Source organism: Daktulosphaira vitifoliae, unplaced genomic scaffold (assembly GCF_025091365.1).
Source record: "Daktulosphaira vitifoliae isolate Bord-2020 unplaced genomic scaffold, ASM2509136v1 Scaffold_3, whole genome shotgun sequence".
Taxonomy (NCBI): domain Eukaryota; kingdom Metazoa; phylum Arthropoda; class Insecta; order Hemiptera; family Phylloxeridae; genus Daktulosphaira; species Daktulosphaira vitifoliae.
In genome coordinates, this window is record NW_026099574.1 from 28,806,314 (window position 1) to 28,818,343 (window position 12,030).

At 23.1% G+C, this 12,030-nt stretch overlaps 1 protein-coding gene across 6 annotated transcripts in view; it reads left to right on the forward strand.

Moving 5' to 3' along the window:
- The window catches only part of LOC126900813 (fragile X messenger ribonucleoprotein 1 homolog), a 12,556-nt gene extending 1,379 nt beyond the window's left edge, over positions 1-11,177 (forward strand). For 2 of the 6 annotated variants that reach the window (XM_050676771.1, XM_050676777.1), the window contains 9 exons: positions 857-909; positions 2,787-3,107; positions 3,202-3,589; positions 3,666-3,803; positions 3,879-4,022; positions 4,102-4,226; positions 4,746-5,002; positions 5,494-5,637; positions 6,965-7,320. In XM_050676771.1, the coding sequence (XP_050532728.1) occupies positions 857-909; positions 2,787-3,107; positions 3,202-3,589; positions 3,666-3,803; positions 3,879-4,022; positions 4,102-4,226; positions 4,746-5,002; positions 5,494-5,637; positions 6,965-7,209 (1,815 nt within the window). In that variant the 3' untranslated portion in view covers positions 7,210-7,320. Of the gene's footprint in view, positions 1-856; positions 910-2,786; positions 3,108-3,201; positions 3,590-3,665; positions 3,804-3,878; positions 4,023-4,101; positions 4,227-4,745; positions 5,003-5,493; positions 5,638-6,964; positions 7,321-8,250; positions 8,290-8,515; positions 9,129-10,564 lie in introns of those variants that run through there. The other 4 variants (XM_050676774.1, XM_050676776.1, XM_050676772.1 and 1 more) reach the window with 4 other exon arrangements.
- Positions 11,178-12,030: the final 853 nt, after the last annotated feature.

A 12,030-nucleotide genomic window follows, 5' to 3' on the forward strand; every position in this document is an offset into this window, starting at 1 on the left:
TAGATTGATAGATAGATATTATTCCTAAAAATTATATAATTATTTAAAAAAAATTGATTTAAAATATACCTTGTATGAACTATATAAAAATTTTTATATATGTATTTTTATACATTTAATAAATGTTGATTAATATAAGTACCTATATTTTAAATAACCCATAGTTTTCACTAAGTTAAAGTTCTGATTATTTAATGTTTTAAGAACAACAAAACTAAAATTTATTTTTAAATTGTAAAATTCTTGATAATATTTAATTTCTTCATAGAAATTTAATGGTAAAATGATAAATCAATTCCATAAACTATGTGCTATATTAAATTTAGTTCTAAAATAAGATTAAAGTAACTGGCTTTTTATGAGAAATAATTTAAGGCATTATACATTTTCCAGAATACTATATTTTTTAAAATAAAAAAATACAGATAGACCTTATTAATAAAACCAAATATTTGAAATTTGGTTTTATACTCTTACATAATAATATTTTTATAAAACATTTGACTTTCGGAAATGAAATTTTTATTTAATAAAATAGTGTTTAAAGGTCCTTTTAACCCATTCCTTACTTTAAATGAAAACTCATAACTTAAGCATCAAACATTTAATTGTTGAATATATCTGCTTATTTACATCTCATGCACATAATATATGTGTGTGTGCAATGTATCTAAACATGTTTTTAACATTTTACTTAGGTTATACTTATTGTAAGTTAATTAATTATAGTTTTTAGTATTATTGATAATAATTATTAGCAAGTATATTATTTATTGTAATAATTTATTTTTTGAAATGATGTTTATCATTTAAATATTTTATAAGTATATTACAGTAAATTATTTTATTTATTCAGGGTGTTGTCATGGGCGTCATGGATTCTGAAGTTTTAGTTTCTTTTCCTAATGAGTAAGTAATCATTCTTGATTTGATTTTTTAAATAAATGTATCTTTTTATATATTTTTTTTTTTACTAATTTATAATGAAGATGATTAAAAATAATTCAAATATTGTTGACCATAGGGAAATATTAAATAATTAACATGTTTAAGTCAATTTTAAGTATATAAGCATAATTGTATGTTAACTACATATTATAGGCAGCCTTATCTTGTTAAATTTACTTCATTTACTACAAAACCTAATAAAAACATTTATATTCATTAATTGTCTTAAATAAAGTAAAAATGAAACTTGAATCATTTTGTAAAATTTTAGTACAAGTGCTTTTGTTAATTAAAAGGCTAGAGTTATGTATTTTTCAAATCATTGCAGAGACGTCTTTCTTAATGGGGATAGTAAGTAGATGTTTAGGACAAAAATTTCTTTCGTGTTTAATTAATAACATATTTGTTTATAAGTTGTATACATAAAAATTTGTATATCATGTTATTATACAATGATACATCAAAATTATAAATGAATTTATTAAAAACTAATATTATTTATGGGTCGTTGTGTTTAAAAGCTCTGAAAAACTTATAATTTTTCTAATGAAAAATAAATAGCAAACCAGATTTTATTATGAGACATTAAAATCTTTTTAGACTAGGGTCAGATTTGCTATTCGTTTAATAAACATTTGTGTTAATTACAATTTACTAGTGAATAATTTTTGTTATTATAGCCTAGTATATTTTAAACATGTAATAGTGTCAAATTCTAAGGTTTGATTCCATCATGCTAGGTTTTCAGTACCCAGTTTGATAAATCAGCTTTTTAATAAAAATATGTTAATGAAAAGATGAAAAGATTGCATTTAAAATGATAATACAATTTTTTACATTTTCTTCGTATGTGTTCCCTAAACATTTATCTAACATATTTTATCTGGTTATTTTCATGTTAAAGGTTAATATAATTATTTAAAACAATTTATAATACATTATATTATTATGACTTCTCAAGAATTACTTTATTTTTACACTATTAAGGGGAAATTTACGAGAAAACTATAAATTTGTAACCAAAATAATATGCTTTCTTTTTCTTTTTTTTTTAAGTTTCAGATTTAAATTATTTGTTATCAAAGTTATTGCTAAATTAGAAAGGAAAGTGTTTAGTTCCTTCTCCAATTTCTAAATAATCAATATATAAATCTAAAAAATTCCAGAACATATCTTTTAGAATGTAGTTATAATCAAAATTATAAATATTTCTAAGGTAAATTAGAGTTAAGTAGGCTAAGAAAAGAGAAAATTAATAAATTGCAGAGTTAGAATCTTTAATACCTACTTTTCTCTTATTCCTTGTTCCCTAACTGGTTTATTTAGTAATATGTATTAAATTAGATATAATTTAAATTAAACTCTTGTTTATGTATTCAGTTAGATCATTAGATATTTTTATACTATCGAATGTAATTATTATAAAAATAATAAATTCTATTTAATCTATAATTAAAATTACTACATAAATTGGCCACAAAAATTACTTAAAGCCACAGATATGTACTTTGGGAACAATGTTACCATTAACATCGCTAAACACATACTGAATGTATGTGTTTTAGGGTTTCAATCATAGTTTTGAATATGTAGTATAGACACCTATTTATTATTACTATTTAATTTTATGGATTTAATCATATATATTACTTGTAATATAGTTCATTCACAAAAGGATAAATAAAAAAAAAACTATTTACCAAAGATTAAGTGATAATGTTAATTTTTAATGCATATAAATATGAAATTTTCTTTGTAATTTCTAGACCTTGTGAAACCATATTATATTAAGTTATTCTAAACATTTTCTTAAATTTATATGAATATATTTTTTTTAGTTGGTATCCTGAAACAAAGTTTAACTGTGGCAGTGTACGTCTTCCTATGGCTGACAGCCAATGTGGTGCTGAATTCACGGATAATCAAGAAGTTGAAGTAAAAACTATCAGAGACCCACATCCATGTTATGGATGGATTAAGGCAGTGATAAAAATTATAAGTGGCAATCCTCCTACTCAATTTGTCGTCCAACATCTCGACAGTACCTTTACTGAAATAGTTACACCTGATCGTCTGAGGTGCAAAAACACAAATCCTCATATTAATGCGAATACCTTTTTTAAATTTGATATTGATGTACCAGAAGATGTTAGAGAATGGTATGTGAATAATTATCTTTTTTATATTCATTAAATTGTTTAATTACTCATTAATCTAATTATTAAATAAATAAATTGTTTTTTTTTTTTTTAGTGCTAAGATTGATGGTATACATAAAGATTTACAGAAGGCAATTGGTGCATCACTGGTCATATATAATGTTGATCAATGTGTATTGAGTGTGATATCACGTTCCCCATTAACCAGTAAGCGAGCACTGATGCTTGCTGATATGCATTTTAGAAATCTTAACCAAAAAGTGATGTTGCTAAAAAAGACTGAAGAGTTAGCCAGACAACTAGAAAGTTCTAAACAACAAATTACATCATCATCATATACAGATGAATTTAAAGTTCGTGATGATTTAATGGGGTTAGCAATTGGTGCTCATGGTACCAATATACAGCAAGCACGCAGGGTTGATGGCATAACAAATATTGAACTTGATGAACACACTGGCATTTTCAAAATTTATGGAGAAGTATATATTTCAATTTATTTTTTATATAAATAATTTCATCATAACATGTTTAATAAAATATTTTATTAAAAATTAGAATAAAGAAGCTGTAATGAAAGCACGAGGAATTTTGGAGTATAAAGAAGAATTTTTACAAGTACCAAGAGATTTCATAGGAAAAGTAATTGGTAAAAATGGTCGTAATATACAAGATATTGTAGATAAAAGTGGAGTAGTGAGTATTCCATATTAATAATAATATTTATTTACATCATATACTTAAGTTATATTTTTTTTTATTTCCGCTTAGATCAGAGTAAAAATTGAAGGTGATAATGAACCCCAACCCACAATTCCTCGTGAAGAAGGTCAAGTTCCATTTGTTTTTGTTGGTACTGTAGAGAGTATATCAAATGCTAAAGTTTTACTTGAGTACCATTTAGAACATCTTAAAGTAATTACTTTTTAACTATTTTTTTTACTACCATAACGTTGTTGAATTTATTATATTATATTTTACTTTTCTATTTTAGGAGCTTGAGCAAATTAGGCAAGAAAAAATGGGAATGGAACAAGAATTACGTAGTATTCATAGTACTGGACCTTCTTATCCTCACCAAATGATGCCAAACTACACCACACAAAGGCGAAATGATCGGTAAATTGATTTATATTATTAAAATAACTAGAAACTTAAGTTAAGGGACAGTGTAACTGAGTCGGTAATGTGGCAGTGCTTGACACACACCACTGCCTCAGGTTTGAAACTCAGTGATGAGGGGCTTCATTTGCCGAACGAGAGATTAGTTTGGTTATTGGAGTTACCATCTCTCTCTCTCCAGCGATGGACTAACCACCCATCCCAGAGTATCAATGGTTAAGAAACCTCCTCCTTTGGGAAGGCCGCTATGGCCTTAATGGCCTGATAAAGCAATTAAAAAAAAAAAAAAAAACTTGAGTTTCTAAGTCTCATAGAAAAAATATTTTATGCAATAAAAAAGAGTCTTAAGATATTATTTTAAATTAATTAACTAATTTTAACTATAAGCAAAATAAATTATCACTGTTTGTAAGTACAAAAGGTAAATTATATATTAATAAATAATTAGGGAGATCATGATAATAATTTATATATTAAATATTAAAATAAAAAATTTATTTTATTTATTTGTTTTAGTAATTTTAACCCTGATAGTGATACTATGAATAATGGAATAGGAGGTAATNCACCCTCTTCTCAACGCCCAAATCAGTACCAATATAACAATCGTCAAGGAGGTCAGGGAAACGTACCTAGAGAACGCCGTGGAGGCCCAGGGAATTCAGCTCCAAGAGGCAATAGGGGAATTGGCAACAGACGTGCTGATGAAAGAAGGAGAACAGCTGATGATGAAAACACTGTTCTTGATAATGCTCAAGATAGTGGTGATAGAGGTTAGAATTAAATTCAAATCAAAAGATTTAATCTTTACTTTTGTTTTATTTTTATTTTTTTGGCTTGGAATCTATTAAAAATAATTCAATTACTAAGGAATGGATTTACAATTTTTATTTTAGTAGAGTAGAGTAGATCGCTTTCAATGTTAAAATTATGAGCTATATAGTTTTTAGAGTATTCAAATAGTTGTTAAATCATTGTTATTTAAGTAAAATTTTTATTTTATTGAGTTGAATGAAATAATTTTTAAGTTTTGTATTATTGTTATTACTTGATTGCTTCAAAAGAATTTTATGTTTAGAATTTAAGGCATCAAAAACGCTGATTTTATTAAATTAAAAGTATTTCTTTCATTAATTGTGAGTTTGTTAGGTACAAATCAAGCATAAAATTGTTTTTTTTTCTTATGGTGATAGAATCTAAAATTATTTTTAAAAAAAACTTTTTTCTCTTGATAAATTTGTATATATTTTTTTATTTGCGCTAGAATCTGTGTCTAGCGTGGACGCGCAAGTACCAAAGTCAAAAAACAGTCAAAAAAGAAGGAATCGCGCCATAGCTGCTGCTCAAGGTGAAAATTCAAATAATTTTAATAAAGGCATTAGTAATGATAGTAACAAATCTAATGACTGTAAGTAATGCTTAAATAACCAAAAAGCTTTGTTCAAATAATACAGATATAAGTAAATATTTTGTAACATAAAGCAAACACCCAATTAAAAATTAACAAGTTCTTTGTAAATTTATTCTAAATCTGTTAGTAACATATGTGAATGCTGCTTTTAGATTCTTAGTAAGCATGGTTAAAATTGTGTAGAATTTAACAATGTGTAAATTATTTATTAGAATGTCATTTAAATAGATAGTTTTTTTTTTTTTTTTTTTTTTTTTTTTTTTTTTTTTTACAGCATTAAATTAATTAAACAATAATTATTTTATTTCTTTATTACCAAAGTATTAAATAAATATTGTTTTTGAGGTGATTAAAACTTACTAACTGTTGGTATATGTAATGTTATTAAATGTTTGTTAAAAATCTTTAATTAGTTAATTATCAATAGTATTTGTTCAGATCTTGCTGACCAGTCATATCTCTTAAAAAGCCTGTATTAGTAGTCACAAAAATCCCAATTAATCAAATCAAAATTGTTGACAGTGTAACCGATTAATCTTAATTAAATATTGGTTTTGACACAATCTGTTTTCATAAAATAATTCCAATTCATTTCAATGTAATGATAACATTAATTATATTGAGTGGTAAAGGTAACATTTTTCTTTGGACAAACCCTTTAATCCCAAAAAATAAGATTATTAATTTTGCCATTAGTCTTTGAGAATTTTCTTTATATATAGTAAAATATATTTACAAAAAAATTATTCAACTTATATTTTACAATTATTAAAAAATAAAATAATCATTTTAAATTAATTAAAATTGTACAATTATTGTATAGTTTTATTACTATGTTATAACTAGTGATGTACAAACTGTTTGATTTGAAAATCAAATTACTAAAATCAAATATTTTACTTGAAAATGATCAAGTATAATATTTGGTACGAGTAAGATGAAATATTTGGAATGTTCAGTTCAGTTTGTGTCCTATAGAAAAATTAAAAGTTTGGTTTGACATTGTTCATAAAATTCTAAGTACAGTTTAAAAACCAGATCTTGTAAGATTGCTATCTGTAACTAAAAAATTTTTAGTTACAGAATAATATTTCATATTCTAACAAATCTATTGTTAATTAGACCAAATTTATTGCTTAAAACACTAGAATATTACTATATCATTAGATGGTAAAAAAATATATATCTTGAAAAAAATACGATTGTCAAACCTGTAATACTAAAAAAAAAAAGACAAAATCAAAACCCTTGTAAATAATTTGGTTGCAAATACTTATTCTAAGTTTCTATAAAATTGGTTCTAAATTTATAACTTTATTTTTAGGGGATTACGATCTCAGAAAAGATAATATTGAAACAACCAATTCATCTCAAACCAATACTAATAATGGTAATACAAATGGTAGCAATACTAATGGAAATAGCAAACCATCAAAAAATCAAAGATCTAAAGGTCAACAAAATAAATCTCCATCAAAGAATAAGTCCAACAATGCGACTACTGCTAATGGACAACAAGCTGTTACAGTTAATGGATCGTCAACAGCACCTGATGCTGACTCTGCTTAAAAGTCTATAAATTATTTATTATATGTTATAACATCTAAGAAAAACACTACTATATTTTAATATTGTTTCTGAAACAAATCTCTTGGTCTAAATATCAAACTATTATTAATATTTCTAATGAAATGTTTTAAAAAGAACTTAATTAACAAAAAAAAAANGTTTTTATTTCTATCTTATTCATTTTTTAAATTGGACAGCCATTTTAAAAAAAAAAAAAAAAAAAAAAATAGCGTCCTTTAAATGCGTGGAGAAAATTTAATTGTAATAGAATTTTTTTTTTCCTACACTTGATTTTTATATTTTTATTTCTCAATTTTCCTTTATAAAATAGTAAAGATTTATTAAGGATTTCTATGTTTTCTAGTTCTTGCATTGCATGACAATATGTATGTTTATGTATATATTTCATTTTTGTTAGAAAATCTTTATTTTTAATTTAAATTAAAATACTGTTGAAGAAACTGTTATGTCAGTTATTGAGTAAAAAAAATTTAAAGTGTTTTCTATCAAAAATAAATGTATATATATATATATATAAACATATAGATAAATAAAATATATATTTATACATTTTTCTATTAACAATGCATTGTACATTATTTTATTTTGAAATTATAATTTCAAAGAAAATACATTGCCATTAATTGATTTTTGTTAAAATTATCTTATGTGCTTATTTATCACATGCATTTAACATAACAGTTTTCAGTAAACAAAAAAAAATAACATCTATTTACATGTATATATATATATATATTATTTATATACAAATTTACTTGTTAAATATGCATATATATTTATATATATATATATATTTTAATTACATTTTTTGAAATAAATTATGTATCTTTATTTAACAATGGATATACTTATTTGTAATTACTTGATTATTAACTTTTTTTTATAGTCTGTTAGTGATATATAATAACAGTTTGTATTAAAGTCATGTATGCAAAATGGATAATACTTAATAGTTTTAAAAATACTATTAAATAGTTTATCTAATTTATTAAGTAATTTAATATTTTCTCTACTCATTAGATCAAAACAAACACAATTTGGCTTTGTTTATAATTATAGGTATTTATTTTTATTTTTTAAAACTAATATTAGTGGATCTATAATTATGTTAATATCATTCTTTATTACATAAATTATTATGGGTGTACTGATTATAATTAATTAGTCAAGCACTATTCTACAAATAATTATATAATAAATATATGTTAAATTATATTTATATAATTTTTTTGTAGTATAAGAAAATTGTTATGTAATAACCTAATTGTATCAAACTTTATTGAAGGGAAAATATTTTGATTGTAAAACTAATCTACGAGTAGAAGATCACTCATTATGTCTTAAATTTCTATGTCTCAAATGTGAATGGTTGAGTAATATTGGCACCTTGTTAAATGGATTTAGCAGAGCTCATCCAGCATAGTGTTTTTTGTAAGTGACTTTTTCAATTATGTATACATTTAATGTAACCAGTATAAATTGAAATTATGCCTATTCTGTAAACATATATTCATATGTGATCTTGTATGAAAATAATGTATACTATATAGGATTAAATGGTATTTATAAATCTCATAATATATACTATTAGTTATAGTATAATTTATGAATGTAATAAAATATACTTATTATAATTTTTTGCATAATAAATAAACTGTAAATTTTTTCTGAAAACTGTTAATATATATTATTTTTGTCTTTCCATTAATTTTTTTCTAATTAAGACTTCACAGTCTATAGGTTTTTATATTTGTTAGTTATAAAATAATTAGTTTAATGTATGGTTGGCACAATGTTAATTGACTGGTCAAATAACTAAAAAGATGTCGACTTGTATTAAAAACAAAAAGTCTGTATTTAAATTTAAAGTTTTTATTATATAATACTATATTTTTAGACATTTAGTCTTTATTTTATGATAGTATTATTTTACTTTTTTCCAAAACTGGGCACTAAAACGTTAAAAAATAGAAAGTTAAGTTAGTTTAACGTTTTAACTTAACTAAATATCTTAAGTTTTATTCTTTAATAAGTTAGTATTTGTGATTAATAGATTATTTAATATACTAAAATATAATGAAGTTTTCTTGAGAAATTTAAAATAATAAATAAATATATAAATAGTACCTAGCATGAAAGTATCAAACTGTCTATGTCTTAAACTGCAACAGCAGAAGTAATATTATTAACAATAGTAACAGTAATATTATAAAATGTATATTTATAAATTAGATTTCCTTGTAGTTTTTATGGTAGATAGTTAAAATTGATCTTCCTTTCTGATAAAAATTAACCTTTTATATGGACAACAAAAATTTGATAGCTAATTTAATTTAGAGAGAAAAGTTATTATTGCTATTTAAAATAACTAATAACTTTACTTAGATAACTATTAAACTTAGTAACTTAGTGATGAGTGAACGATATTTTTATTTTACAAATCTATCTTAAATAGGATTCTTTCACTGGATACCCTCCCTTCTCAAGTTATTTTAAATAAGCTGTGTAAAATATCAAATTTGTTTATTAAGACCTGTGTATAGATAAATATGTAATTAAACTATTAATAAAAAAAATCTAAAATAAGATCACAAGTTAGAAAAAATTACTACTTGTCCAGACTAAATATTAAATAAAAGAAAACTGATAGTTTGATTAAGAATAATAATAATAATTTTTTTTACCGAATTTGACATGTGATAATATAGTCAATTAACCACTGAAAATTTTAACCGTTCAAAAACTCAACCCTAGTATTATGTATTGGTTAAAAATTGCTACTTTTTAAAGTTAATCCTACCACTTCCATTACGTGTTAAAAAATAGTTTATCAAACTAATTACTATTTATTAAAATATGCTAGAATGCAATTATTTTTTAAGTATTGGAATACGTTTTGTATTTAAACATATTCTATAAATAAACAGACTTTTTGGATGACAATAAAATATATATTTTTTTTATTAAAAATAATGATGTCAATGTTTCGTATTTGGTCTCGATATTATAATTATACCGATATTTTGTGAATTTCTATGCTTACCATAACTTATGTTTTTCTTTGATTATCAATGGTTTATTTGAGTAGTTGTTAGCAGCCATAAATGCAAATAATTGCATTCAATTTGTATCCCTATAGTAAGGAATAATTATTTATTTTTATAATTATTTTGTTAATTTATAAAAATATCGTTATTCCCTATATATATAATATCGATATTTACACATTTTCACCTTAGCACGCCTAATGATTTTAGCATCGATGCGAAGCTGAGAAGGTATTGGTTTTACTATGATGTATTGTTTTNCCTAATTGTATCAAACTTTATTGAAGGGAAAATATTTTGATTGTAAAACTAATCTACGAGTAGAAGATCACTCATTATGTCTTAAATTTCTATGTCTCAAATGTGAATGGTTGAGTAATATTGGCACCTTGTTAAATGGATTTAGCAGAGCTCATCCAGCATAGTGTTTTTTGTAAGTGACTTTTTCAATTATGTATACATTTAATGTAACCAGTATAAATTGAAATTATGCCTATTCTGTAAACATATATTCATATGTGATCTTGTATGAAAATAATGTATACTATATAGGATTAAATGGTATTTATAAATCTCATAATATATACTATTAGTTATAGTATAATTTATGAATGTAATAAAATATACTTATTATAATTTTTTGCATAATAAATAAACTGTAAATTTTTTCTGAAAACTGTTAATATATATTATTTTTGTCTTTCCATTAATTTTTTTCTAATTAAGACTTCACAGTCTATAGGTTTTTATATTTGTTAGTTATAAAATAATTAGTTTAATGTATGGTTGGCACAATGTTAATTGACTGGTCAAATAACTAAAAAGATGTCGACTTGTATTAAAAACAAAAAGTCTGTATTTAAATTTAAAGTTTTTATTATATAATACTATATTTTTAGACATTTAGTCTTTATTTTATGATAGTATTATTTTACTTTTTTCCAAAACTGGGCACTAAAACGTTAAAAAATAGAAAGTTAAGTTAGTTTAACGTTTTAACTTAACTAAATATCTTAAGTTTTATTCTTTAATAAGTTAGTATTTGTGATTAATAGATTATTTAATATACTAAAATATAATGAAGTTTTCTTGAGAAATTTAAAATAATAAATAAATATATAAATAGTACCTAGCATGAAAGTATCAAACTGTCTATGTCTTAAACTGCAACAGCAGAAGTAATATTATTAACAATAGTAACAGTAATATTATAAAATGTATATTTATAAATTAGATTTCCTTGTAGTTTTTATGGTAGATAGTTAAAATTGATCTTCCTTTCTGATAAAAATTAACCTTTTATATGGACAACAAAAATTTGATAGCTAATTTAATTTAGAGAGAAAAGTTATTATTGCTATTTAAAATAACTAATAACTTTACTTAGATAACTATTAAACTTAGTAACTTAGTGATGAGTGAACGATATTTTTATTTTACAAATCTATCTTAAATAGGATTCTTTCACTGGATACCCTCCCTTCTCAAGTTATTTTAAATAAGCTGTGTAAAATATCAAATTTGTTTATTAAGACCTGTGTATAGATAAATATGTAATTAAACTATTAATAAAAAAAATCTAAAATAAGATCACAAGTTAGAAAAAATTACTACTTGTCCAGACTAAATATTAAATAAAAGAAAACTGATAGTTTGATTAAGAATAATAATAATAATTTTTTTTACCGAATTTGACATGTGATAATATAGTCAATTAACCACTGAAAATTTTAACCGTTCAAAAACTCAACCC